This window comes from Pneumocystis jirovecii (assembly GCF_001477535.1).
Source record: "Pneumocystis jirovecii RU7 chromosome Unknown supercont1.14, whole genome shotgun sequence".
NCBI lineage: Eukaryota > Fungi > Ascomycota > Pneumocystomycetes > Pneumocystales > Pneumocystaceae > Pneumocystis > Pneumocystis jirovecii.
The window spans coordinates 265,000-287,074 of NW_017264788.1; the positions used below are offsets into that span (position 1 = coordinate 265,000).

Consider the following 22,075-nt stretch of genomic DNA (forward strand, 5'->3'; position numbering starts at 1 on the left):
TGAAGTTGCCATGCCAACGAAAGTAAGAAAAAATAGGTGAATGGATATATAATACAGTGACTTGATATAGAAAAAAGTTTCATACACTTTATCCATAAAGAAGTTAATGTTTGTTTTCTTTCCTCTTTTATTATTATCTTAGCAGAATCATTTATATTTTTATATCTGTATCTATTAGATGTAATACTTTTTCAATCTTTGGTTAAGTCTAGGGTTAGAAAGCTCTCCAAATGTTTATTTTTTCTACTCGACCATGCATCTCTTGCTAAATGACCAGATATAGTATTTCTTTCTGTTAATAAATTAAGAAATTTATCTCGACAAAAATTGTAGGGATAATGTAAATCCATAGCCACTTTGACCCAACGAAATTCCCGCATAAGTGCTGTATTAATTAATTTTAAGTTTTCAATAGTAGTCCACCGACGAGCTGGAGTTATATCTGATTTTCGAAAACTTACAGAACGATATTTAATTTTGCAAGACTCTGCTGTACGTCCTGGTATAAGATTTGCTACTATTTTCCAAATTTGATATGAAACATTAGATTCTCGGACAATATTTACTGCTTTTATAAGTTTATCTACTTCCTCAGGTGTCCATTTATCACTTTTAAAACCCATTTTATTATAACGTGCCCATGCTTTTCTAAGAAGTACTGGTTTAATATTAGGGAAATGCTCTTTTGAAAGCTTTGTCCATGATATTCTTCCATCAGACGTGCGATAAGAACCCGTTAATATCAAACGATCGAGTGCATCAATAATATTAGGTGAATATCGAAGATTATTTCTAACAAAGTTTCGTTTGTTTTCTCGAAAATAGACCTCAATTTGAAGTGATGTTCGTCCTGGAACTAATGCAGATATTCGTTCCCATTGATTTCCATATTTCTTATGTGCTTCTTCAATAATTATTTTTTCTGAATCTGTCATTGGGCCTCTTATAATAGAAGGATTCGATGTGCGTTTCCATCTCAAATAGCATTGATAAGCACTTCGACCAATATAAGAAGATATATCTTTCCATATGGGATTACGGTGATTAGAAAGTGTATCATATTCCCCATTAAGTACATGTGCATTTATAAACTCATGAAGTTTAGATACTTCTGTTGGCGTCCAAAATTTCATAGTTGTTCGAGGCGTTTTATAAGGGTTGGATGGTTGATCACTTGAATTTATTCTTTCCCATTCTTTCTTACAGCTTTCTGCATCATGTCCTATAATACCTTCTGCAATCTTTTCCCAATTTTGATTTAGAATTAATGCTCGACGGAATAAAATAGATTGTTCATCAAAAGTCCACTAATCAAGTCCTTAAAAACATACTTCTACACATTGAAAACATAAATAAAACCTCTTTTAGCCTGAAGACACTAGTCCCTAGTCTTCGTAGTGTATAGTTTTTTCCAAATGATCCTTTTAAATACAAACATGATTTAAGCATAGGTCAAATAAAAGGCGTGAAAAATAAAGATAACTGCTTGTTTCTTCTTAAAAGATCTGTTATTTACGTGTTAGTTTGTTGTATTTTCTACAAACATCTTTTATTACCTGCCAAAGAGTGTTCATTTAAATACTCAGACGTTGATTCTTCGAGCACCATTATGAATCACGTGTTATTGTTATGTCACGTGATATACTTTTGCTCTCAATTCAGTTAGTGAAAAAAACTGTTTTTTGAGAAAACATATATACATGCACATACATTATTTCTATATTGTTTTTACTCTTTAATTTATACATATCCCGTTGCATCAATATTTTCTGCCAAACATTGCTATAGCACCATTATCTCACCTTCCTATACCTAACCCTAACCTAAATCTATATTCTATATACTAACCCTAATCTATCATTCCAAACCCTAACTTTTCCAATTTTATTATATAAAAGACGACAGAAAATGTTATATAACGAGTGTTTTTTAAATTAAATTGATATTTTTGGCATACTTTTTCTTGAATTTTGAGTTTCTTGTCTATTCTGTTTGAGAATACAGTCTATTTAAGTGCAGATAAGGTGCATTGGACATTTTAACTGATATGGAAATGCTGCGTAACTATATTATCATGTTTTCACTTTCACACAAGAATTTTCGACGAGAAGAATTAGAATCTTTGGCAATAGCAGAGTGTATTTCCTTGGACCTTTCAGCCTATGACAGACAGGTAAAGTCTAAGGTGCAGAACTGGACCGCATATACCTCACATGTAAAACGCATATATTACACATATATTACACATATGTCATGCATATAAGGCGTAGATGACACATATATACAATACGTGCAATTTACATATAACAGAAATATAATACGTGCATAATACGTATATGTTGTGCACTACAAGTGTATACAGATTACAGAAGGCAAAAAAGTATAGATAATGCTATCTACACACATATACTGTGCATATAATGCACACATAATATATATATGTAATAGACGATGCATATATACTAAGTAATATACATGTGAGTATATAATGTGCATATGGTTTGTATACAGTTCGCATACAACATGCATAGTTGTGCATATAAAGCGTATATAATACATATGTAACACATAATATAGCAGATATAATATCTATATATTATGGAATGCACTATGGCTAGATTATAAATATCGGGAATATACAGCTGCTGAATGTATAATCAGAGTTTCTGTGTGTGTATCAATGCATCCGTTGCGCACTTGCTATATACAGCTGTTGGCAACTAACATCTTCAGTCGCCCTGTCTTCTTTTGCAATTGCGTGATGATGAGCAGGCCAAACGGCTTATTTGCCGTTCAATATGTTCCAGGTAAGTGTTTTTAATGCTTTTATTTATCATATAACAGATTTTAGAGCAATTTATGAGCTTTGGAGCAGTGCAACGTCTTATGCGGATCTCCATGCACAGCTTCGTGAGTTAGGCCCTGCTTTGTGTGTAAGTAACATTTATCTATGGTTATCTCTTATTTGAAATAGCAGCCATTTCGTAATTCATCCTTTAAGTTTGTTGTTGAAAGTGTTAATAAATCGCATACAATGCAGCATCAGATTGAAATTATTGATAGTTTTTCTTATCTTTCTTTTGAAGGTCCAGTTTCTATGAATAATCCGGAGCAAATTTATGCTGTGCTTGAAGAATGGCAAAAAGGTACACAAATTTTGCTACGTGTTTCTTTAGGTAGACAGGTAGGTTTTTGTAGATGATATTTTGTAAATTCCGGTAAAATATCTATAACCTTTAAAATTTATATATGGAACTGCACATAGTGCATATTTAAAATATTTATAATCCGGATTTGATTGCGTATTTATAGATGAAATTAATTCATTTAGGTAGCACGTAGTAGCCGTAGTGCAGTAGGTCTTTTTGATCTGAAGAAAAGACGATATATTGGGAATACGTCAATGGATGCAGAACTTTCTTTAATTGCTGCAAATCAGGCTCTGGTATTATATTTGTTAGATATTATGCACGTCAGAGTTCTGATTAATAGGCACGCAAAGGCAAACTTGTTTATGATCCGTTCGTTGGAACAGGTAGTTTTCTTTTCGCATGTGCTTATTACGGTGCAATGACAATGGGTAAAACATAATGGTTATTAAATAGGGAATTAGAACTGACTGATTTACTTATAGGTTCTGATATTGATGGACGACCATTAAGGGGTCGAGGACGTTTATCGATTTCTAGTAACCTTGAACAGTATAATTTGGTGTCGGAATTTCTTGACGTTTTTATAATGGATTTTGCGAATTTGAGTTTACGTAGTGGTTTTTTGTTTGATGCTATCATTTGTGATCGTAAGTTTATTTTTTTATTAAATTTAACATAATAATATTTTTCAATATTAGCACCGTATGTATATGCACATATAAATATATAAATTTAGCACTAAGCAATGAATAAGTTATGGTGTGCGTGCAGGCGCGAAAACCTTGAGGAAAAATTTATCCAATAAATCTCCTCCTAAAGATGAGTCAGGATGTTATTATCATTTGTAAATTCTTTTAAAGGGTTTTATTGATATTGAATGCTTCTAGACAGAAAGACTATATTCCACCAACAAGATCTTATCCGTTTGGAAATTTGATTATGGATCTTATGAACTTTGCATCAAATCATCTTTTAACTCAGGGAAGACTTGTCTTTTGGATGCCTAGTATTACAGAAGATGAAGTGAATATTGATATTCCGCACCATCCTAACCTCTTGCTTGTTGCAAATAGTTTACAATGTTTTGGAAAATGTATTTATATTTTTTATTTCAAAAGTTATTAATATTTTATTAGGGTCTAGGAGACTTTTGACATATGTTCGAAAAGATAGAACACTTTTTAATGAAGTAGTTTTAGAAAAAATTGAAAATAAATTTCGTGAGAAGGTTTTAATATTCATATATTATTATTTTTTATATTTATTTATTTATAGTATTTTACATCTAAAAATAAATAGATTATTTTAAAAAAACTATATTTCTAAATTATATTTTGAAAATGATGACCTCCCTAAAAATTAGTGTTTATATAAGTGTTTGATAAATATGAATTGATTTTCCAATCTTTTGAAAAAAGAAAGATATTAGTGTTAATAGTTCTTGATCTTGATAACAAAGAGGCAAGATCGTACAAAGAAGAGGGAATATTTGCATTTTTAAAGTTTCTGTACTACTAAGTGTTTGAGAATTGTTTTCTAAAAATAAATGAATGCTTAAAAAATATATAAAAAATACCTAAAGAGTTATCGAATTCAAGTAAGTCAGAATAAAATTCTGTATTATTAAGATTTTGGATTATAGCAATAAGTTCTGCACGCTCAATTCTTTTTATTCATTAATGTATATGAAATTAAATAATTCACATACCGAGACATTGGTATTGATCCTCTCATTTGATGATTCAATATAAATTGTTGTAAAACCATTGAACAGCGTCTTAAAAGATGTTTACCTGCTGTTGTTGCTATAGATCTTTCTAAACTATTGTCTAACATATTTGAATATATGCATAAATATGAATATAATATTAAAAGAAATATTACCGTTTTGTTTTATAGAACAAAAATCAAACAAATCGTTCAGACATATAAAACCTAACTTTTCTCTTTGAGGAATGATTTCTTGAAACGTATATTTTTCTAATTCTAGTTTCGGAGTTTTTGAAAAAGATGATAATTGTTCAAATGTCAAAATTTGTTCGGAACAATTGTATATAAAAGATGATTTGACAATAATATAAATAGCTCTTTCTAATGTGTCTATATCTTCTCCTATTAATGGAAATAATACCGCTTTTAATCTTGTATATGTAGAAATATCGAAATCTTCATCAGATTCTTTTAAAGACATTGAATTATTATTACTAAGAAAAATTAATATCATTTGAAATAAAAATTAAACCCACTAATCAAATAAAAGTATTCCATGTAAACAATCATTAATTATTCCCCATAATTCTATATTAGAACTTGGTAAAACCATTTTTAAGTTAGATTTTTCTAAAATAGAGAGCATTTTTAGAGTAGCAAATTTCCAAAAAAGCTCTCCACTACCAATACGAGAAGTTGATGGACATTTATGTTTAAGTTTTATAGGAACAGATAACGCCTATGAAATTTAGTATTATTTTAAAAACAAAAATATTACATGTATTATTTCGAAAAATGCATTTTGCTCATAAATTAATATATTTTTAGAATGTTTTGAAAAATATAATTCTATTCTTTCGAAAGATGTTTTAGAAATAGCAATATATGTAGAAAATATCTTATTTATCTTTGATATATTTTGACTAGAAATTGTATTTTCTAATATATTTTTGTTGAATGCAAGAGTACTAATTTTTGCAAGTTGCTTTAAAGATAATATATATGTTTGTTCGTTATTATCCTTCAAAATATCGATTATTTCTAATACACTAGATTGAAGAGGTGTCATAAAATCAACATCAAGATAATAAGCAGGACAATGTGAATATGTTAAAGCGTTATATGTAGATTCGATTAATTTATTGATTATAGATAGATCGTTATCAGGAATCATAAATCTATATAAAGAGCAAGTAAAATTAACAAATTTATTAAGTGCTTCTTGAGATAATCCTTCCTGTTTAGATAAATTTTCATCGTAGGTTAATGATATAATATCTGAAAACAAATTCCATACTGACCACACTTTTGCGTACAAATTATTATAATTTGAACCTAATTCAATAGATCTCATTTTATTCAAAACATTATCAATAGCTTTACAACAATGCATAAAAGTATCACTAGAATCCGATTTTATAGAATGCGAAAAAAAATTTAACAATTTATCCCAAATTTCAGAAAAAGTTTCAAGTGAAAGAAAGGTTTTAAGGTTATGACAAAAAAGAGACATTAAACCTGATATCACTAAAATCAATGATTCGTCAAAAGATGCCTTATCTATATTATTAAAAAGTTCAAAATGTTTATCATCTTTATTTTCGGAAACATTTTTTTCAAATATGAAAAAAATACGATATATGATCATTTGAAAACAATATTTCCATAAATTGTTTCCCATATTTTCTTCATGAACATCGAAATTTCTAAATATCGTTTGTATTGCACCATTTCGTACTTCGGGTCTATCATCTAAGGTTACTTCTGTTAAACGGAATAATAAGACTATCCATAATGAATCTTCAACAGAAATATTATCCTTTAACGTTGTTAAAAAACTTAGTTCATTATCATTATTAAATATTTGGATTGAGTTTTCAAAAGACTTTTTTGACCTAAGATTGTCCGATATATTCCAAAATAATCCAATGGCTGTTAAAGAAATATTTAAATCATCTTTTTGAAGACAGAATTTCCTAAGAGTATTTATTAAAATTAAGAAAAAATCTGCTGAAAGCTCTGACAAAAAATCTGTACATATTAATTGTAAAGAAATAAATGAATCTTTAAGGATTTTTAGATCTTTCAATAAATTTTTATATTCCCTTGCTTTATAAAATAAAATATCTGAATGATTTTCCTTAAAAGAAATAGAAGTAGATTGTTCATCAACGAATACAGAATTAATTATTTGAAAGACAATGTCCCAACTTTCAGAAATTAAATGGCCCAACGAATTTAAAAATAAATTCAAAACGTCAAACAGCATACCTATTATTTCTAACTCAATAGCACGATCATTATAACATAATTGGATATCAGTGTCTTTCATAATATTTTTTATAGAAAGAAAATTTATGGTAGATAGCATTTTTCTTAAAGCTTTATCATTATTTTCGTGATTTTTCCAATAATGACATGCAATTATTGATTTGAAAATATCAATAAATACTTCAGCAGCTTGTTTTCGAATTAAACTATCGACTTTTCGTGATTGAATAAAAGAATACAAATATGATATTACTACATCCCAACCATTTTTCTCTGAAGCACCGAAAAACAACCTTTCGATATTAATTTTACAGATTAGATTGATTTTGTAAAAAACAAAAATTAGCTCATCTGATTTATTAAAAATAGTAGTTCCTTGGTAATTATAAAAATTACCCGAAGACATGTTTTTCTTAATATCGAAAAATACTTTTGTTTCAGATGATGAATTATTTTCAAATGTTTCTGAAAAAGTACTAAGTTCACAAATAGTCTTTAATATGGTTAACAAGCTTTTTTCTGAAAATGTTTTAGTATTCTCGAAAGCCATATTAGTAAGAGCATGTATTGAAGGAATGTCAACGTTAAGAACATTTTTCGTAAAAGTATTAACGTTTTCCTCCTTTTTGTCAATATTGCCGAGTACTTTCATATTTAGAATACTATAAGGAAATTTTACGGGATTCTTTTTCGACATTTCGAGTATAGTTAACTCGACTTTTCGTAGTGTTTCAAGAATGATTGACCATGATGCATTAAGATTATTCCCTAAATGAATTGATAACAATAGGATAGCTCTGAGACAAATTAAATTTTTCAAAGTAAGTACGATTGCGTTATCGGAATCGTGTGTTAAACGAGAAGGGGTAATTATATCCGGTGTACTACTAGTATGGGTTTCCATGCTCAATCGACGACTATTAGGACTATTGTTTGCCGAAAAATTCGAATGCAAAGTATTATACGGTACTATAAATATAGGTGGGATTGAAAGCTTGGAAATGTTGGTTAAAAATGCGTTTCTGGAAATATTATAGCCCAAATATCCAGAAGCCTGGGTAAAATATCTATATGAGCGAACGAGATTATGAAATAAATCAATTGACATAGATGCAGATAGAAAAGTTGAAAATGCCTTGAACCGTTAATACTTTTTCGTAATTGTGGTAAACCACTTACTGCTAAAAAGGCAGGCCACATGTGCTCAATTATTTTTGAACAAATAAATATTTCTTGACGCTCCACATGAGATTCGGGTGAAAAATTAGAAGCCGAATAAACTTTTTCAGACTTTTTCGACTGTGGAGATACTTTATCATGCGTTTTGGCAGATACTTTGGAATCTGCTGATTTCCGAAGGGATCCTCGTTTGAAAAATGGAATCACTGTTTTTGCAATACCATCAGCGACCGAGTTTAAACATGTAAGCACTAAGTAGTAAACATAAGTAGGAGGAATCACGGGCGGCTCTGTTTTATCGAGCTGGTCAATACAAGATGTACGGATTGTAGATAACTTTGAATCAATGCCGGGTGGACATTGATCTACAAGGATTCTGCATATGCCGCCAAACATGTCGGCCACATCCCCAAGAATCTCATATGTGCCATTGTATGTACCGTCTTCATTCGTTTGACCGCTAAAAATAACATTCGTGCTCAAGCCGATCAGCCCTGGCTGTTCTCTAGCCAATTTATTGAAAGAAAATATTATCTCATAGAGGATATTTTTACGGGAAACCTCTGTATCATAATACTTGTAAATCAAGCGCACAAGTGCACTATCCGTGCATATTCCTCTAAACACTTCCATCACCAGAATACGTAGCCAAGTATTATCTTGCTGGTCTATAAGAATATGGCAGAACAAACTAAATGCAATTTCCCCCTCTACAACAAGATTTTTAAGATGCTGGCGCAGAAGAAGATACACAATTCTGGCACTTCTCACTGTTATTGCAAAGTCGCTTTTATGGGAAAACGGACGAAGCACCAGAAACATTAGGTTACGAAGTAACCTGACTTGTTTGTCGTGCTGGAAAGCTAAATATATGATTCACACAAAAACCAGGGCAATTCACCTCTTGGAAAATCCTTGGATGGCTCGTCAAAATACTCTCAACTAGCTCCAGTCCAAACGTCTTGTACAAATGGTGGATATGCAGTATCTTCGGTTTGTCCCCGTTAATTAGCAGGCACAGATCCTCCATCAAGTGGTATGCATCCTGCTGTGCCTGCTGCGTCTCTGTTTCCCCCTGTTTTTCGTCTATTTCAGTCAATACTCCCGCTAATGCCCACCAGCACTGCCTGCCAGCGGCCTACATACTGTCTTCACGTGCTGCCCTGTCAAAGACAAGAATAACCAGCTGTCGAAGCGTTGCTGCCGCTGTATTCTGAACCACTATGTACTTGCTGTTCTGAAGCATAAAGCATATTTTAAAGACATCTCCAAGAAGTATCCCTCCAAGCTCCTTTGTATAATTCGTCAGTAGCACCGGCAGTGTCTGCAGAATCTTCAGCTGAATCTCTGCACTGAGCACTGTTGCCTCGCACAGTGCCTCCAGGATCGGCGGTAGCGATGCCTACTTCTGTCAATATCCGCCTTTAAACCGTTCTGCATTACGCTTGAAATTGCACTCGCTGCAATCAGTCGCTGTAGACACCTTACTGCTATGCTGCAGCACTTAGTGCTCTGTGTACTGCATCCAAGCAAGAATGGGACAAGAAACCCCGGGTTTTCTCGAATTTTTTCTGTTCCCTCTGCCTCGTCCCTGAATCCCTTGATTTCTGCCAGAGACTGCTCTGCCGCCTGCACTTCTTAGTTGCCTTCCCTGGCGGCTCACCGCCGCACCGCACGCCTCTCGGCGGCCTGCATGTTACATGCATACACCCCGAATGCTACATGCATATACTCCGGCGACCACGGCCAGAGTGTCGGGCGCAGCCAAGTGCTGCAACATGCATATACTCCGAACCGCAGCACGCAGCGCGGCGGTACACAGCGATACTTACTGTCCGGAGCTCTGGATATTTGCGTTTTGCTTCTCCCACTAAGTGCGAGAGCTCTAGTGTCACAGTTGCGATCCAGCGCATTTCGTCGTCGACCGGCTGTCGACCGTCGAGAGCGACTCTCGACAAATGCAGAAAATGTAAGTCTCTGCTGGAGTGCTTTTCTGACCGCCAGACCTAGAAACTTCCGCCTATTAGGTACGGCAGTATTGCAGAGGAAAGCAGGGCTGACTGGTCAGAGGAGCTTGAAAAAGGTGAAAAAGGGTTTGGCGATGGCACATTTTCTTATGGACTCGTCGACACGGACGATATGACTATGTCGAGCTGGATTGGGACGGTTCTCGGGCCTCCGCATGTGAGATATATATAAGAAAATGCAAAGTGGGGAGCTGATAGTGTAGAGTGTGCATGAGAACCGGATTTACAGCATACGTATACACTGTGGCGAAGAGTACCCAGAAAGAGCGCCATCTGTGTATTTTGTGTCAAAAATTAATTTGCCGTGTGTGGATGGAGAGACGGGGCGAGTGGAGCCGAGGCAGCTTCGGTGCCTGGCAGAGTGGCGGAGTGAGCATACACTCGAGACAGTGCTGATGGAGCTGCGGCGGTATGTGCAATGACTACAGAATGCGTGTATTAGTGCATTGTGTGCATTGTGTGTGTTGTATGTATTGTATATATTGTGTGTATTGTGTGTATACTGTATATTGTATATACAGTATACAGTATACATCCTATGCATAGGACAGACGGGTGTGCATACGGTATATACAGTGTATGCATATGTGGGCTGCTGTGTATGCTGTATGCACAGATATATGCGTATATATGCGTCTGCACACGCATATACACGGGTGGCATGCGCTGTGCGGGGCTGACAGGGACAGCGAGATGGCGCAGCCCGATAACAAGCGGCTTCCGCAGCCGCCCGAGGGCGCGCAGTTTTAGCAGGCAGCGGTGTAGGGTTAGGAACGCGCGGATGTAGAGCAACATGTGGCGGGCAGTGCAGGGCAGGCATGCAGCTGGCCGAGGCGGGTCTTTGGATGCACGTGATGTGCGGGTGGATGCAGTGTCGTGTGTGCTGTATATGTTGTGTGTGTTATATATATGTTATATATGTATGTTATATGTGTTGTGTGTGATATGTTGTGTGTGCTATATACATTATACTGTATATATGTATGCATGATATGCATTGTATATGTCGTGTATGCTATATATAGATTGTATACATTGTGTGTGTTGTATATATTGTGTATGTTGTATATATTGTGTATGTTGTATGTGTTGTATGCGTGTTGTGTAAGTTGCAGCAAGGACGCGGACGCAGTGCGGACGCAGTGCGGACACAGTCAATGGCCGATGCGCACGCATGGGCTGCGCAGCTATGTCCCGCTGCATATGGCTCTAAAGAGGCGTCTCCGCTCGATGCAGCATCTGCAGGACCGCCTTGAGCGGCTGCGGGAAATGCTGTTCCATGCACAGCATGAGCAGCAGTTTTACAGGCGACTCGGTGTATCTCAGGACGGATGGGTCACTGAGATCGAAACCCATATTGGTGTGGCAAATGTGGAGGTGTCATTGCAGAGTATTAAAAAAACAATACTTCGAAGGCGGCTTAAACGGTAAAATATAATAAGAAATCGGGTGTTTTATTATTCATATTGGACGGTACAACTAAACTGCAAATGTTAAAAAATACATGAAAAATACATGAAAAATACATAAAAGGCGCGAGTTTTTGGACATGTTTTTACAGTCTAGCAATAGAACCTGTTGCTTGGCATGGCCGGTTCTAGTGCTTGAAAAAGGGCATTTTTGTTTTCAAGCAGATACCTAGTACCGTTCGAGGCTTTATATAGCCTGGTTTTATCTCTGTTTTGCAGACGCTTAATGGGCTGCTTTTTAGTGGATTGCAGCTCACTAGCTAGAGATTTGCTGCGTTGTTTATGTATTTTGCAAGGCCTGCAAAACATGTCGGACCGGGTTTGCTCAGCCCCCTATTTATACACAGGAAGCCCCTGTTCCCTGTATATCACGTTCTATCCAACACTAGCAATGCTTTATTTTTTGTTTTGGCTTTATTTTTTGCACTCTGTATATTTTGTGTTCATTTGCTGATCACTTAAGCGTTCATGGTTTTATGTGTATATCGCTACAACGCTACGGCCGCTCACCGCTGCATGCTTCTATGGCATACTTGGCCGTGTTTATATACAGTAAAGACGGCTTTTTTCTGTTTCCTGTTCATAATACATCTTTTAATGCTCATCTATTGTTGCCTTTGCTTCCCATTTGCCGCTTAGCCTGTATTTATTCCTGCTTTATCTCTGTTTTATGTGTACTGTAGACCGGTATCGATCTCTTCGTGTGAGCGTTTTCCTTTGCTCAGTGCACTACAAAAAAACCCGGAAAATACAGCACAATTTTCTCCCATTGTTAATAGATAATTACCAATCTCTTCCGTTCAAAAATTGCTCCCAAATACCCCTATTTTCCCTACTCCCTCTGCACCCGGCTCGCTATCCCGATAGATTTTCATATTCCTGTATACACCGCTCACACCCAATCTATGCTTTTTATTGCACAGATTACAAATACTCCCCTGTCTGCCTACTATTTACTTTGTAATTAGCTACTTTGTCTGCTTTTTACTGCTTCTTTCTGTATTTTGTCCTCCGACTACCGCTGCACTGCGGGGCGCCATCGACATGTCACTCAGATTTTCGCGCAGTATGCGCAAGCGTAGCAGGCTAAACAGGTCCACTGCTGCCAGCTGCGCTTCCAGCACCGCATATATGCCGCTCAATTTCTCTGCACACACGCATATACCCCATTCTACACCGCATATAGCGCCTCATTCCGGTGTATATGCGGCTACGCCCCCCATTTCTGCTCCTACTGGCCCTGCAGCTGCAGCCTCTCGTGAAGCACCGGCAAAACGACCACGGATAACGGGCAATGTTTCTGTGCGTAAAACATTTTCCGATTTTCGACTGGCAAAACTGCAAATAGGCAACTTTGTTTCAGGTATATGCATTATATTTATCTATATTATTGGGCTAATGGCAGATGAAATGCGTGCAGCAGGAGATCAGCGGGATGCACGGATCCGTTTTTATTTCCGCAGTGCAGCAGATAAAGATCCGTCTGAAGACATGTCACCAGTAGCAGCAACATTGGCTGCACCAGACCGGTTGTCAGTGTCATTTAAAAAGGGCACTGTACGTATGGTGATTTCAGCAGAGCATATTATCTCAGTCGTATTTCTTCGGCGTGAGGGAAGAATTGTGATTGAGACAGATGGATGGGCAGTGGTAAGCGCATATAGCCGAGAAAAAAGTGATTTAGGGGGCTAAATGCGCACTTAGTTTGAGGAATTTGTATCAAACGGGGCATCTCAGCCGGTATTTAAGCAGACAAATGCAGACCCAACAAATGGGGAGCTTTGGAGGGCAAAAAAGATTGAAGCGTGGCTTAACCGTACAGCACCGCTTACGGAGCCTAAATGGACCAAAGGGAATCTTCGGGATCATATTGATGGAGTGTCTAAATTTCACGGCCTTTTGCATGTTTTAGACGCGGATCCGGTATGGATAGAATGTATAGAAGCAGGATAATGTGTTTTTGATGTATAATAGTGTCCTACATTGCAGGGGATTCTTGAGCAGTGGACACGTCTATCGGCGATAGGTATGTATGAGTGGGTAGATGAGGCGATGTATAGTGGGGTGGGTATGTGTGTTTTTGATGGTATATTTGGGCATATTTGGGCATATCCAAGTATGTATGAGTGTATGGGGGCATGTTTGTGTATTTTGGATTTCATAAAGTTAGGAGGGTGCTAGTGAGGTTGCCATAGTGGTTGCCATAGTGGTTGCCATGGTGATTGTGATGGGGTTACTATGGAGGACTACACTGGGGATTAATATCAATGCTAATACAAGGTTTGGACAGCAGAAAATATGTATAAAAAGGGTATTTAGAAGTCTATTAGTGGATGGGTATTGGTTGCCACTATACGCCTTGTTTTTGAAAGATCATTGGATGGGAGTTAATGAATAAAGGGCTTCAGTCGGAGCGGTTGTTATTTCAGCGGTCGCGGCTGTGTAAACTAGATAAGCTATTGGATATTTTTTCAGGGCTTTTAAGACCCGACTCGGTGTTGACGGCGCCAACAAATGCGATATTGAATATTATCCGTACGATAGGGTCGGGCGAAGTGGAGATGAATAAGGAGATGTTATTAGAAAAAGTTAAACAGGCGTTGTTTTTGATTCCGGAACATTTGATTTTAAAAAGTTTGGATGCAATGTATTTTGTGTATTTATATGCAATTTGTATACACTGTTTATATGGTTAGGTTTAAGAAGGAGCTTGATGATGCTGAGACGGAAAATGTGTATAACGACACGAATATAGACTCTGCATATGAGCGTCAAAGCTGAGGCTGAGTAGAGAGATTATGGTGTATTTATAGGAGAAAGAGGATGACATGGATTATTTATATTTTGTCGAGATGTAACGTAGAATACGATACATATAGGCGGTATTGTGAAGCCGTGTTGCAAGGATATGTTGAAGAAATTAGATATATATTTTTGTGAAAAAGGCTATATGAATGTGTGAAGAGACAATATACAGATATATATTATATATAAGTTGTATATACTGTAGTATAAAGTCACATCAATATGTTGTTATATACATTGTGTTATAGAGATTGTATATACATAGATGAATGTTGTTGAGAATAAGGTAGTTTGAGTATGTAGATACTCAGTAATGTTGTACATGTCGACATATGGCGATACGTGACAATATATGAATGTTCATGGTATATTTATAGTAGGTTTTGATACACGATTCTTATTAAATTGTTTAGAGATATATATTTTTGGGTGATTAGCTGATGTTGATTTGCTTTTCTGGTTAAATGTCATCGAAAAAACTGTAATGATGAGTAACAGTTCATTTTTGATTTAAAATTTTATGTATAGTAACTGAATGACTTGATAAAAATTATTACCGAGGACGCCCCTTGATAACCAATGGATTAAGTCTTACTCGCGTCTTTTTGCCTTTGGCTAGTTTTCCCCATGGACTACATGGTTGCCGATTACCTTTACTTTTGCCACGTCCGCCACCATGAGGATGATCACAAGGATTCCTTTATAGTATTAAATTGTTAAATTAACTGCAAATACATTTTTCCCTACATTGCTACTCCACGGACTGTTGGTCGAATACCTAACCATCGAGATCGTCCTGCTTTTCCTAATTTCCGGTGCTTCCTTTATAATATTATGAAATTGTAAAGGGAAAAATATAATGATATATACCAATCTACATTGCTTGCAACACCGATTGTAGCAGCCGAATTAACATGTATTTTACGTAGTTCTCCACTTTGTAGTTTTACAATGGCATAGCCCTTATCTCCAGTAGAAAGCAGTTGTGCATATGTACCTGCACTCCTACAGAATTTTGCGGGCCCATATTTGCTTGTTGTTAGGGCAAAAATAATTGTTCCTACTGGGATCATTGATAAAGGAAGACAATTTCCACGTTGGATAGCTTTTGCAGCAAAAATACCAGAGTCTATTTTACCTGAACATTCTTCTGGTGAATTTGGACCTGTTCGATAACTTTCAACAGTATCACCAGCACGAAGTCCATCTGCTGCTAAAATGTATGAGAGCTTTTCTGTTTTTAAATTTTTAATCAATGCAATATGTCCACTGCGTCCTGGATCATATTCAATACGTACAACAAGATGTGGTCCTGGTGTTTTTCGTACAAAATCAACAACTCGAATACGTTGCTTATGTCCTCCTCCGATATGTCGTACAGTAATTCTTCCATGATTGTTGCGTCCACCATGTTGACGTTTTGCAACCGTTAAAAATCGTATTGGGCCTCCTTTCCAAAGGTGATCATTTAACGGGCGTCGAAGCCAGCGTCTTCCAGGAGTAGTTGGACGATATTTTTTAATAGAAGGTGCTCTTTTTCCTCGTGTGTCTTTGCTTAAAGATTCTACTACGGTTGCAAAACGACGCAAAAATATGCCTGTATGGCGTTGTTGAGTATATATTTTTTGAAAAAAATATCCAAAATAATTGTAATGACGGTATGAAAAACAAAGAAGTTTATTTTGTGGTTGCTGAAGTTTTGTTTTTGAAAAAATATTAAAAAACATATTTGTTTGGTTGTGTCGGTGTGGGGCTCGATAAGTAGAAGTGTGTGTAAAAAGTAATAAATGAGTATAAAAGAAAATAAGAATTATCCCTGCTTAATTGTAATGAAATGAGTGAATTTGACTTTTGAGATTCTTTATGTATATGTTGTAAACAGAGATAAGAGTGCAATGAATTAACTGTTAATACCAAATATTGATAGATCACCTTTTTTACTTGTTTCATCGCCCGCATAAGCCAACCAATATTTGTAAGGATGCCAACAGACCTTGTTTGCAGCATTGGCTGGAATTTTATAGACATGCTCACCTGTCTCAACATGTGACTTAAAAATAAATAATGTATTTTGAAGCGTTTATATTATACATACAATGTCTATTGCATTTTCTTCAGATGCTGATGCAATATATTGTCCATCGTGGCTAAAACTAAGTGTTCTTACAGGCCAACTAGTAAACGGGTTAAAAAAAGTAAAAAAAATGTCTAAAAAGGACTATACTCAAGCTTTGAAAATGTTTGAACACATACGAATTCATCTAAATCCCATAGAGTAACAAGTGCATCTGATCCACCCACTGCTAAGTATCTAAAAAGTCAAAATATAAGTTTATAAGTATTTATGAAAACATGCCTTCCTTTTGGATCAAATTCTAAAGAAAAACAATTAGAAGTATGCGCATCAATTGTATAAACATGTTTTAAGGATGGCCACTCAACTAAATTAACTGTACCATGCCCCGTTGCCAATGCAAAAAAGTCTCCACTATTTGACCATGCAATTTCGTTTGTCTGAGATTTTTAGGACAATAATGTATTTAATAAACGATATAAAGTCACCTCTGTTGGCTGCTTGACAGTGTTTATAACTTTTTTCTCTTTGACATCGACAAATGTAATTACATCATCCTATGTAAAATTAGTAAAGTAATTGACCTCTTTTTTCTAAACTTTGCTTCCTGCTGCTACATAACGCCCATCAGGTGACCATGATACAGTGATATTTTCACCATTTGTTGTGATATCCATAATATATTTGGCTTCTAACGACAATCAACACTAGATTCCCTCAAAACAGCCACTAAAGACCTCTGTAATCCCAAATACGAATTGTTTTATCTTTTCCCACACTTGCAAGACGATCACTATGTGTAGGATCCCATGAAAGATAGTCAACACTTGATCCATGCCCCTTGAGTTCTGTAGAGTATCTTAATTCCAATTTATCAGGATTCCAGATACGCAGTGTATGATCTGCTGATCCTGATGCTAATCTTGAGCCAGAACAGTTCCATCCAAGTGTTTTAACAATATCACTATGTCCTCTTATTGTTCTTGTTCTTTGTAGAGAAAAAAAACTTGGTGCCTGTAAAGGTGTTAAAATGTAGTTTTAGAGAAAATTAAGGAAAAAAACCTCTAATTTAGATACATATTTTGGTTCGTTTTTCTGTGTATTATAGGGCATTTTAAATACTAAAATTATATTGATTTAGTTTATTTTTTATAATATTGATATGTTGTCCTGACAAGTCTGAGATATCGATCTATAGATAATCTTAATAATCTAGACAGTGAAGATATCAGTATAAAACAGATATTCTAAGTTTTTTGCAATTAATAAATATTTTTTGGAGTAAAAGGGTACTTTCTCTTTAATTGCTTTTCTATGCTAAATGTAGTTTTTTTGTAAAAAACAGTGATTATTTTATAAAAATATGGAATTATTTGGAAAACCTTTAAAAGCAAAAAGAAAAAAGTGTTTTATTACATATGGAGCTCCAAAAATGTCTTTAATATTATCACATCCGTTTAATTTTTCTGTTTTATGGTTCTATTTTGAATATTCATAAATTAATGAGAAACCCAGGTTGAACTTTGTTTACGAAAAGATGATTCAAAAAAAGTTAATTTTTTGCTTGATAAAAGCACTTTTCCTAGATTTATTATGTTAAATGTTCCATTGAGCTGGTTTCTTCGTGATGATGTTTTTAATAAGCTTATTAAAACTGGTAGATGGTTGAATTTTTTGTTTTTATTAATATCTTTAGAAATATTGTGTGCACTGTCCATGAATCATATAGATACAGATGACGTTGTTTGTGTCAATAAAGGTATTTTTCATATTTTTAAACTTTTTATTTATTTTAAGGAATAATTATTCTTTCTTTAACAAAAGAAACGTATGAGAAAGCAGGGCTTGTGGGTAAATTGTCTGCTTTTTCAAAGACACGATCTAGATGGAGTAGTTTATTTTTTGCTTATGTATTTTTGAGTAATATTCTTAGATGTGACATTGGATATGCGAGATTCTTCTATGAAAAAAGGGAAAAAAGGATTTAATCGAATTTTATGGAGTTTTGAAAATAATTTCCCGAAAGATTTTTCTTTTAAAATGTCAGCATTGAATGAAGGTTAGTGGTGTTTTTGCTTTTATTTTAGTCTTAAAATTGTTTCAGGTGATATTAAAGTTATTGAAGAAATTGTTGGTCTACCTACTCGTCCTGTACATTTTGAAGAGTATGAATTAGGACAAATACCATGTCCTTCTTTTTCTTATCCAGAAAAAATCTATGATCTAAATTTAAATAAAATTATTCGGAGAGAATGGGCCATAGAGATATATGAATGGTTAGCTTTGGTTTCTCTTAGAGCTGATAAGTAAAAGTTTCATAATGTTATACTAATTTAATAATAATCAAGATTAAAAACTCAGGATAATATTGATCCTTATATATCTATTTATCATATTTCGAATGCTTTGAAAGAGGAAGTTATTACATTTTTATGGTCAGGTATGATTAGCTGCACATGGATATCGAATTTATGGACATCTTTATTGTAATATTTTTTAGAATATAAAGAAAAAAAATTAAATGAACTTTTAGGAATATTCAAGATATGAATTGGTTTTCTCTAACTGTCAGTGGTTTTGAAGACTCTCCTATTAGTTGGGAAAACTGTGAACATGGATATTTTTATGGTGGAGAGAATACATATACATTATTAAGACTTAATAATAATAATGAAAAACATGTTTCATATAATTTAGATAATATTATTCCACATTTTCTAGTATATGAATATGTGAATAGTTATGATCAACGTTCCTAGAAAAAACCACTTATTCGAAATTTTGAAAAATAAATGTAAGGCATTTTATTTGTCTATTTTTGATCTTAGTTATAGAATAAATATATTTTTGATATTGATTTTATGGATTCTAGAAAGAGTGAGGTACCTGAGACTGCTCAAGAGCTTATTTCAAGAATTGAAAAAGAAGCAAATGACTGTCAGAATAGAAATTCGAAGTCTGTTTTGAAACATACATTTACTCTTAAGAATGGCACCAAGATTGATAGCTGGAAATTACCAGAATTTGGTTCTAAAAAAACGTTTAAAACACTTATAGATATTCGAGGTCTTTTTTCTATAACAAACGAAAAAAATCATCACGAAATCGTAATTAGAGGTATTTTTCTTTTCCTTTTAAGAATCTTGTATCATTTGTCAAGGTTATAATAAGTTTTTTGCTGTTAATGAGACGGAAATAACTAAAGTAATATACTATTGATATATATGATTTTTTTAATTTCTTTAAGTGGAAAACATTAGAAAGACTCACTAAAGGGCCTTATACACTAACTTTGAAAGAAAATGGATGTATTATTTTTATTTCTGCCCTTGCAGATCTTTCTTTGATTGTTGCGAGTAAACATTTCATGGGACCGGCTGCTTGTGGTATTTCTAGTCATGCACAAATGGGTGAGACATGGTTAGATAGACATTTATTGTCTGTTGGTCGTACCCGAAAACAACTAGCACGTGTATTGCGTGAAAAAAATGTTACACTTGTCTCAGAACTATGTGATGATTCATTTGAAGAACATATTATAGAATATCCTCCTGAAAAAAGAGGGCTTTATCTTCATGGAATTAATAAAAATGAACCTGCTTTTTCGACTGCTCCGTTTAATGAAGTATGTTCTTTTGGAGTTGAATGGGGATTTAAACAAGTTGATTATATAATATTTGAATCCCTTTTAGAATTAAGAAACTTTATTGAAGATTCGGAGAAATCAGGATCCTATCACGGAAAAGAAGTTGAGGGATTTGTAATACGATGTAAATCTAAGAATTCTGATGAAGATACATGTTTTCGTGATTTTTTTTTCAAATATAAATTTAAAGAGCCTTATTTTCTTTATAGAAGATGGAGGGAAGTGACTCGTGCAATTATATCTAATACATATAAGTTTAGTACTTCTGATATTGAAATTACAAAACAGTATGCTAAATGGGTCCGTCTTTTACTAAAGAAAGAGCCTGATCTTTCTCTAAAATATAAGCAAAATCATGGTATTGTGGCTCTTAGGAAGCGTTTTTTAGATGAATATAATTATTCCCATTCAGATCTTACGAAATTACTTAACATGATGACTACTGATGACTTAGAAGATAGAAGTATTTTGCTTGTTACTATTGGTACTATTGGCTGCGGGAAAACAACACTTGCTGTTGCATTGTCATCTCTATTTGGATTTGGTCATATTCAAAACGATAATATTACAGGAAAGAAAACAAAGATTCAGAAGTTTGTAACAAGCATTACAGAAGCATTAATGCATTATCATGTTGTTATAGCAGACAAGTTAGTAATTACAATTTTTTAAAAAGTTTTAATATGATATAGAAATAATCACAAATTTGTAGAAAGGAAAGAATTGATTCATTTGGTTTCAGAATTATCTCCAGATACACGTTTTATTGCTCTTTATTATTATCATTATGATAAAGATGCTAGTTTATCTTGTAAAAAACAGGAATTAAATAAGATTTTGAAAATCACTCAGGATAGAGTCTTTGCACGTGGAAGTAATCATCAAACAATTGATGCATCGCCAAATAAAATCAAAGCTGTTTTAGGAATTATGAATGGTTTTCTTTCTAGATTTGAACCTTTAGATCGTAGTAAAGAACCAGATAGTTTATTTGAAAATGTTATTATTTTAGATCCTACGAAAGATACGAGATATAATTTGGAAATTGTGGTTAAAAGGCTCCACGAAATTATTCCGAAATATATTACAGAAATACCTACAGCATTTCAAATGGATAATGCTGTATCTTCAGCTTTGAATGATTATCGTCCTTGTATTTCGTCTGTTTTTCCTTGTTTTTCTCAAACTCCGGAATATTTTGCAATTGTTCTTAAAGACAATTTAGCTCTTTATGTAGAAGAAATTATGCAAGGACAAAGTGAAGAAAAGCGCACTTTTTGGGAACATTTAAAGAGTTTATCTCGTGTACAGCACACCTTTCATGTTACTTTAATTCATATTGCGGACAAATCGAAATATCCTGAAATTTGGGACTCTTATTTATCTCGAATCGATAAACATGGTGTAATTTGTCAAGCCAATGTTGAGTTTACACATCTTGTTTGGAATTCCCGGATTATGGCTTTGGCCGCAAAAATAATTGATGCACAAAAGAAAAAACTTATATCAGTGAACCTTTATCCTCATGCTACTATTGGGACAGAAAACAAAATGATTTTTGCAAAGGAATCAAATGATTTACTTGCCTTTTGGAAATCACATCCTCATGATTCTAGTATTATGGCTTTAGTACTTACTCCTAGGCTATTTAGTGGAATTGCTGTTGCCGTATATCCAACTAAATCTACAATATAACACCTTTCTTTAGTTATTTCTATTTTATAAAATTATATTAGATTGTT

At 34.3% G+C, this 22,075-nt stretch overlaps 10 protein-coding genes across 10 annotated transcripts; 5 read left to right on the top strand and 5 right to left on the bottom strand.

Moving 5' to 3' along the window:
- Positions 1 to 191: 191 nt before the first annotated feature.
- Positions 192 to 1,449, bottom strand: T551_03073 (uncharacterized protein; the record flags this gene model as incomplete). Its single annotated transcript, XM_018375336.1, has 2 exons — positions 192 to 1,307; positions 1,360 to 1,449. The coding sequence occupies 2 exons, from the start codon at positions 1,447 to 1,449 to the stop codon at positions 192 to 194; spliced, it is 1,206 nt and encodes a 401-aa protein (XP_018228544.1).
- A 598-nt stretch (positions 1,450 to 2,047) lies between these two features.
- On the top strand, positions 2,048 to 4,451 carry T551_03074 (tRNA (guanine-N2-)-methyltransferase; the record flags this gene model as incomplete). The annotated part of the gene is made up of 11 exons (XM_018375337.1): positions 2,048 to 2,173; positions 2,734 to 2,807; positions 2,852 to 2,933; positions 2,975 to 3,188; positions 3,336 to 3,445; positions 3,493 to 3,580; positions 3,635 to 3,803; positions 3,907 to 3,996; positions 4,040 to 4,245; positions 4,289 to 4,380; positions 4,428 to 4,451. The coding sequence occupies 11 exons, from the start codon at positions 2,048 to 2,050 to the stop codon at positions 4,449 to 4,451; spliced, it is 1,275 nt and encodes a 424-aa protein (XP_018228545.1).
- A 67-nt stretch (positions 4,452 to 4,518) lies between these two features.
- T551_03075 (uncharacterized protein) lies at positions 4,519 to 10,007 on the bottom strand (the record flags this gene model as incomplete). Its single annotated transcript, XM_018375338.1, has 11 exons — positions 4,519 to 4,688; positions 4,729 to 4,817; positions 4,861 to 4,981; positions 5,037 to 5,356; positions 5,399 to 5,601; positions 5,641 to 8,268; positions 8,313 to 9,167; positions 9,214 to 9,398; positions 9,459 to 9,714; positions 9,756 to 9,941; positions 9,984 to 10,007. The coding sequence occupies 11 exons, from the start codon at positions 10,005 to 10,007 to the stop codon at positions 4,519 to 4,521; spliced, it is 5,037 nt and encodes a 1,678-aa protein (XP_018228546.1).
- Positions 10,008 to 10,270: 263 nt separating this feature from the next.
- Positions 10,271 to 10,761, top strand: T551_03076 (E2 ubiquitin-conjugating protein MMS2; the record flags this gene model as incomplete). The annotated part of the gene is made up of 3 exons (XM_018375339.1): positions 10,271 to 10,281; positions 10,340 to 10,496; positions 10,543 to 10,761. The coding sequence occupies 3 exons, from the start codon at positions 10,271 to 10,273 to the stop codon at positions 10,759 to 10,761; spliced, it is 387 nt and encodes a 128-aa protein (XP_018228547.1).
- A 1,641-nt stretch (positions 10,762 to 12,402) lies between these two features.
- On the bottom strand, positions 12,403 to 13,181 carry T551_03077 (uncharacterized protein; the record flags this gene model as incomplete). Its single annotated transcript, XM_018375340.1, has 4 exons — positions 12,403 to 12,442; positions 12,487 to 12,537; positions 12,596 to 12,663; positions 13,023 to 13,181. 4 exons carry the CDS (start codon positions 13,179 to 13,181, stop codon positions 12,403 to 12,405), a joined length of 318 nt encoding a protein of 105 aa, XP_018228548.1.
- A 25-nt stretch (positions 13,182 to 13,206) lies between these two features.
- On the top strand, positions 13,207 to 14,589 carry T551_03078 (uncharacterized protein; the record flags this gene model as incomplete). The annotated part of the gene is made up of 5 exons (XM_018375341.1): positions 13,207 to 13,458; positions 13,513 to 13,731; positions 13,783 to 13,924; positions 14,209 to 14,455; positions 14,505 to 14,589. The coding sequence occupies 5 exons, from the start codon at positions 13,207 to 13,209 to the stop codon at positions 14,587 to 14,589; spliced, it is 945 nt and encodes a 314-aa protein (XP_018228549.1).
- A 577-nt stretch (positions 14,590 to 15,166) lies between these two features.
- T551_03079 (ribosomal protein L2) lies at positions 15,167 to 16,340 on the bottom strand (the record flags this gene model as incomplete). Its single annotated transcript, XM_018375342.1, has 3 exons — positions 15,167 to 15,311; positions 15,361 to 15,435; positions 15,484 to 16,340. 3 exons carry the CDS (start codon positions 16,338 to 16,340, stop codon positions 15,167 to 15,169), a joined length of 1,077 nt encoding a protein of 358 aa, XP_018228550.1.
- A 173-nt stretch (positions 16,341 to 16,513) lies between these two features.
- On the bottom strand, positions 16,514 to 17,800 carry T551_03080 (uncharacterized protein; the record flags this gene model as incomplete). The annotated part of the gene is made up of 9 exons (XM_018375343.1): positions 16,514 to 16,663; positions 16,709 to 16,787; positions 16,838 to 16,924; positions 16,966 to 16,988; positions 17,032 to 17,127; positions 17,176 to 17,244; positions 17,287 to 17,378; positions 17,425 to 17,701; positions 17,750 to 17,800. 9 exons carry the CDS (start codon positions 17,798 to 17,800, stop codon positions 16,514 to 16,516), a joined length of 924 nt encoding a protein of 307 aa, XP_018228551.1.
- A 250-nt stretch (positions 17,801 to 18,050) lies between these two features.
- T551_03081 (uncharacterized protein) lies at positions 18,051 to 19,446 on the top strand (the record flags this gene model as incomplete). Its single annotated transcript, XM_018375344.1, has 8 exons — positions 18,051 to 18,155; positions 18,203 to 18,344; positions 18,384 to 18,446; positions 18,485 to 18,577; positions 18,621 to 18,746; positions 18,792 to 18,993; positions 19,036 to 19,173; positions 19,221 to 19,446. 8 exons carry the CDS (start codon positions 18,051 to 18,053, stop codon positions 19,444 to 19,446), a joined length of 1,095 nt encoding a protein of 364 aa, XP_018228552.1.
- A 102-nt stretch (positions 19,447 to 19,548) lies between these two features.
- T551_03082 (tRNA ligase) lies at positions 19,549 to 22,028 on the top strand (the record flags this gene model as incomplete). Its single annotated transcript, XM_018375345.1, has 4 exons — positions 19,549 to 19,804; positions 19,848 to 19,891; positions 19,935 to 20,983; positions 21,026 to 22,028. The coding sequence occupies 4 exons, from the start codon at positions 19,549 to 19,551 to the stop codon at positions 22,026 to 22,028; spliced, it is 2,352 nt and encodes a 783-aa protein (XP_018228553.1).
- Positions 22,029 to 22,075: the final 47 nt, after the last annotated feature.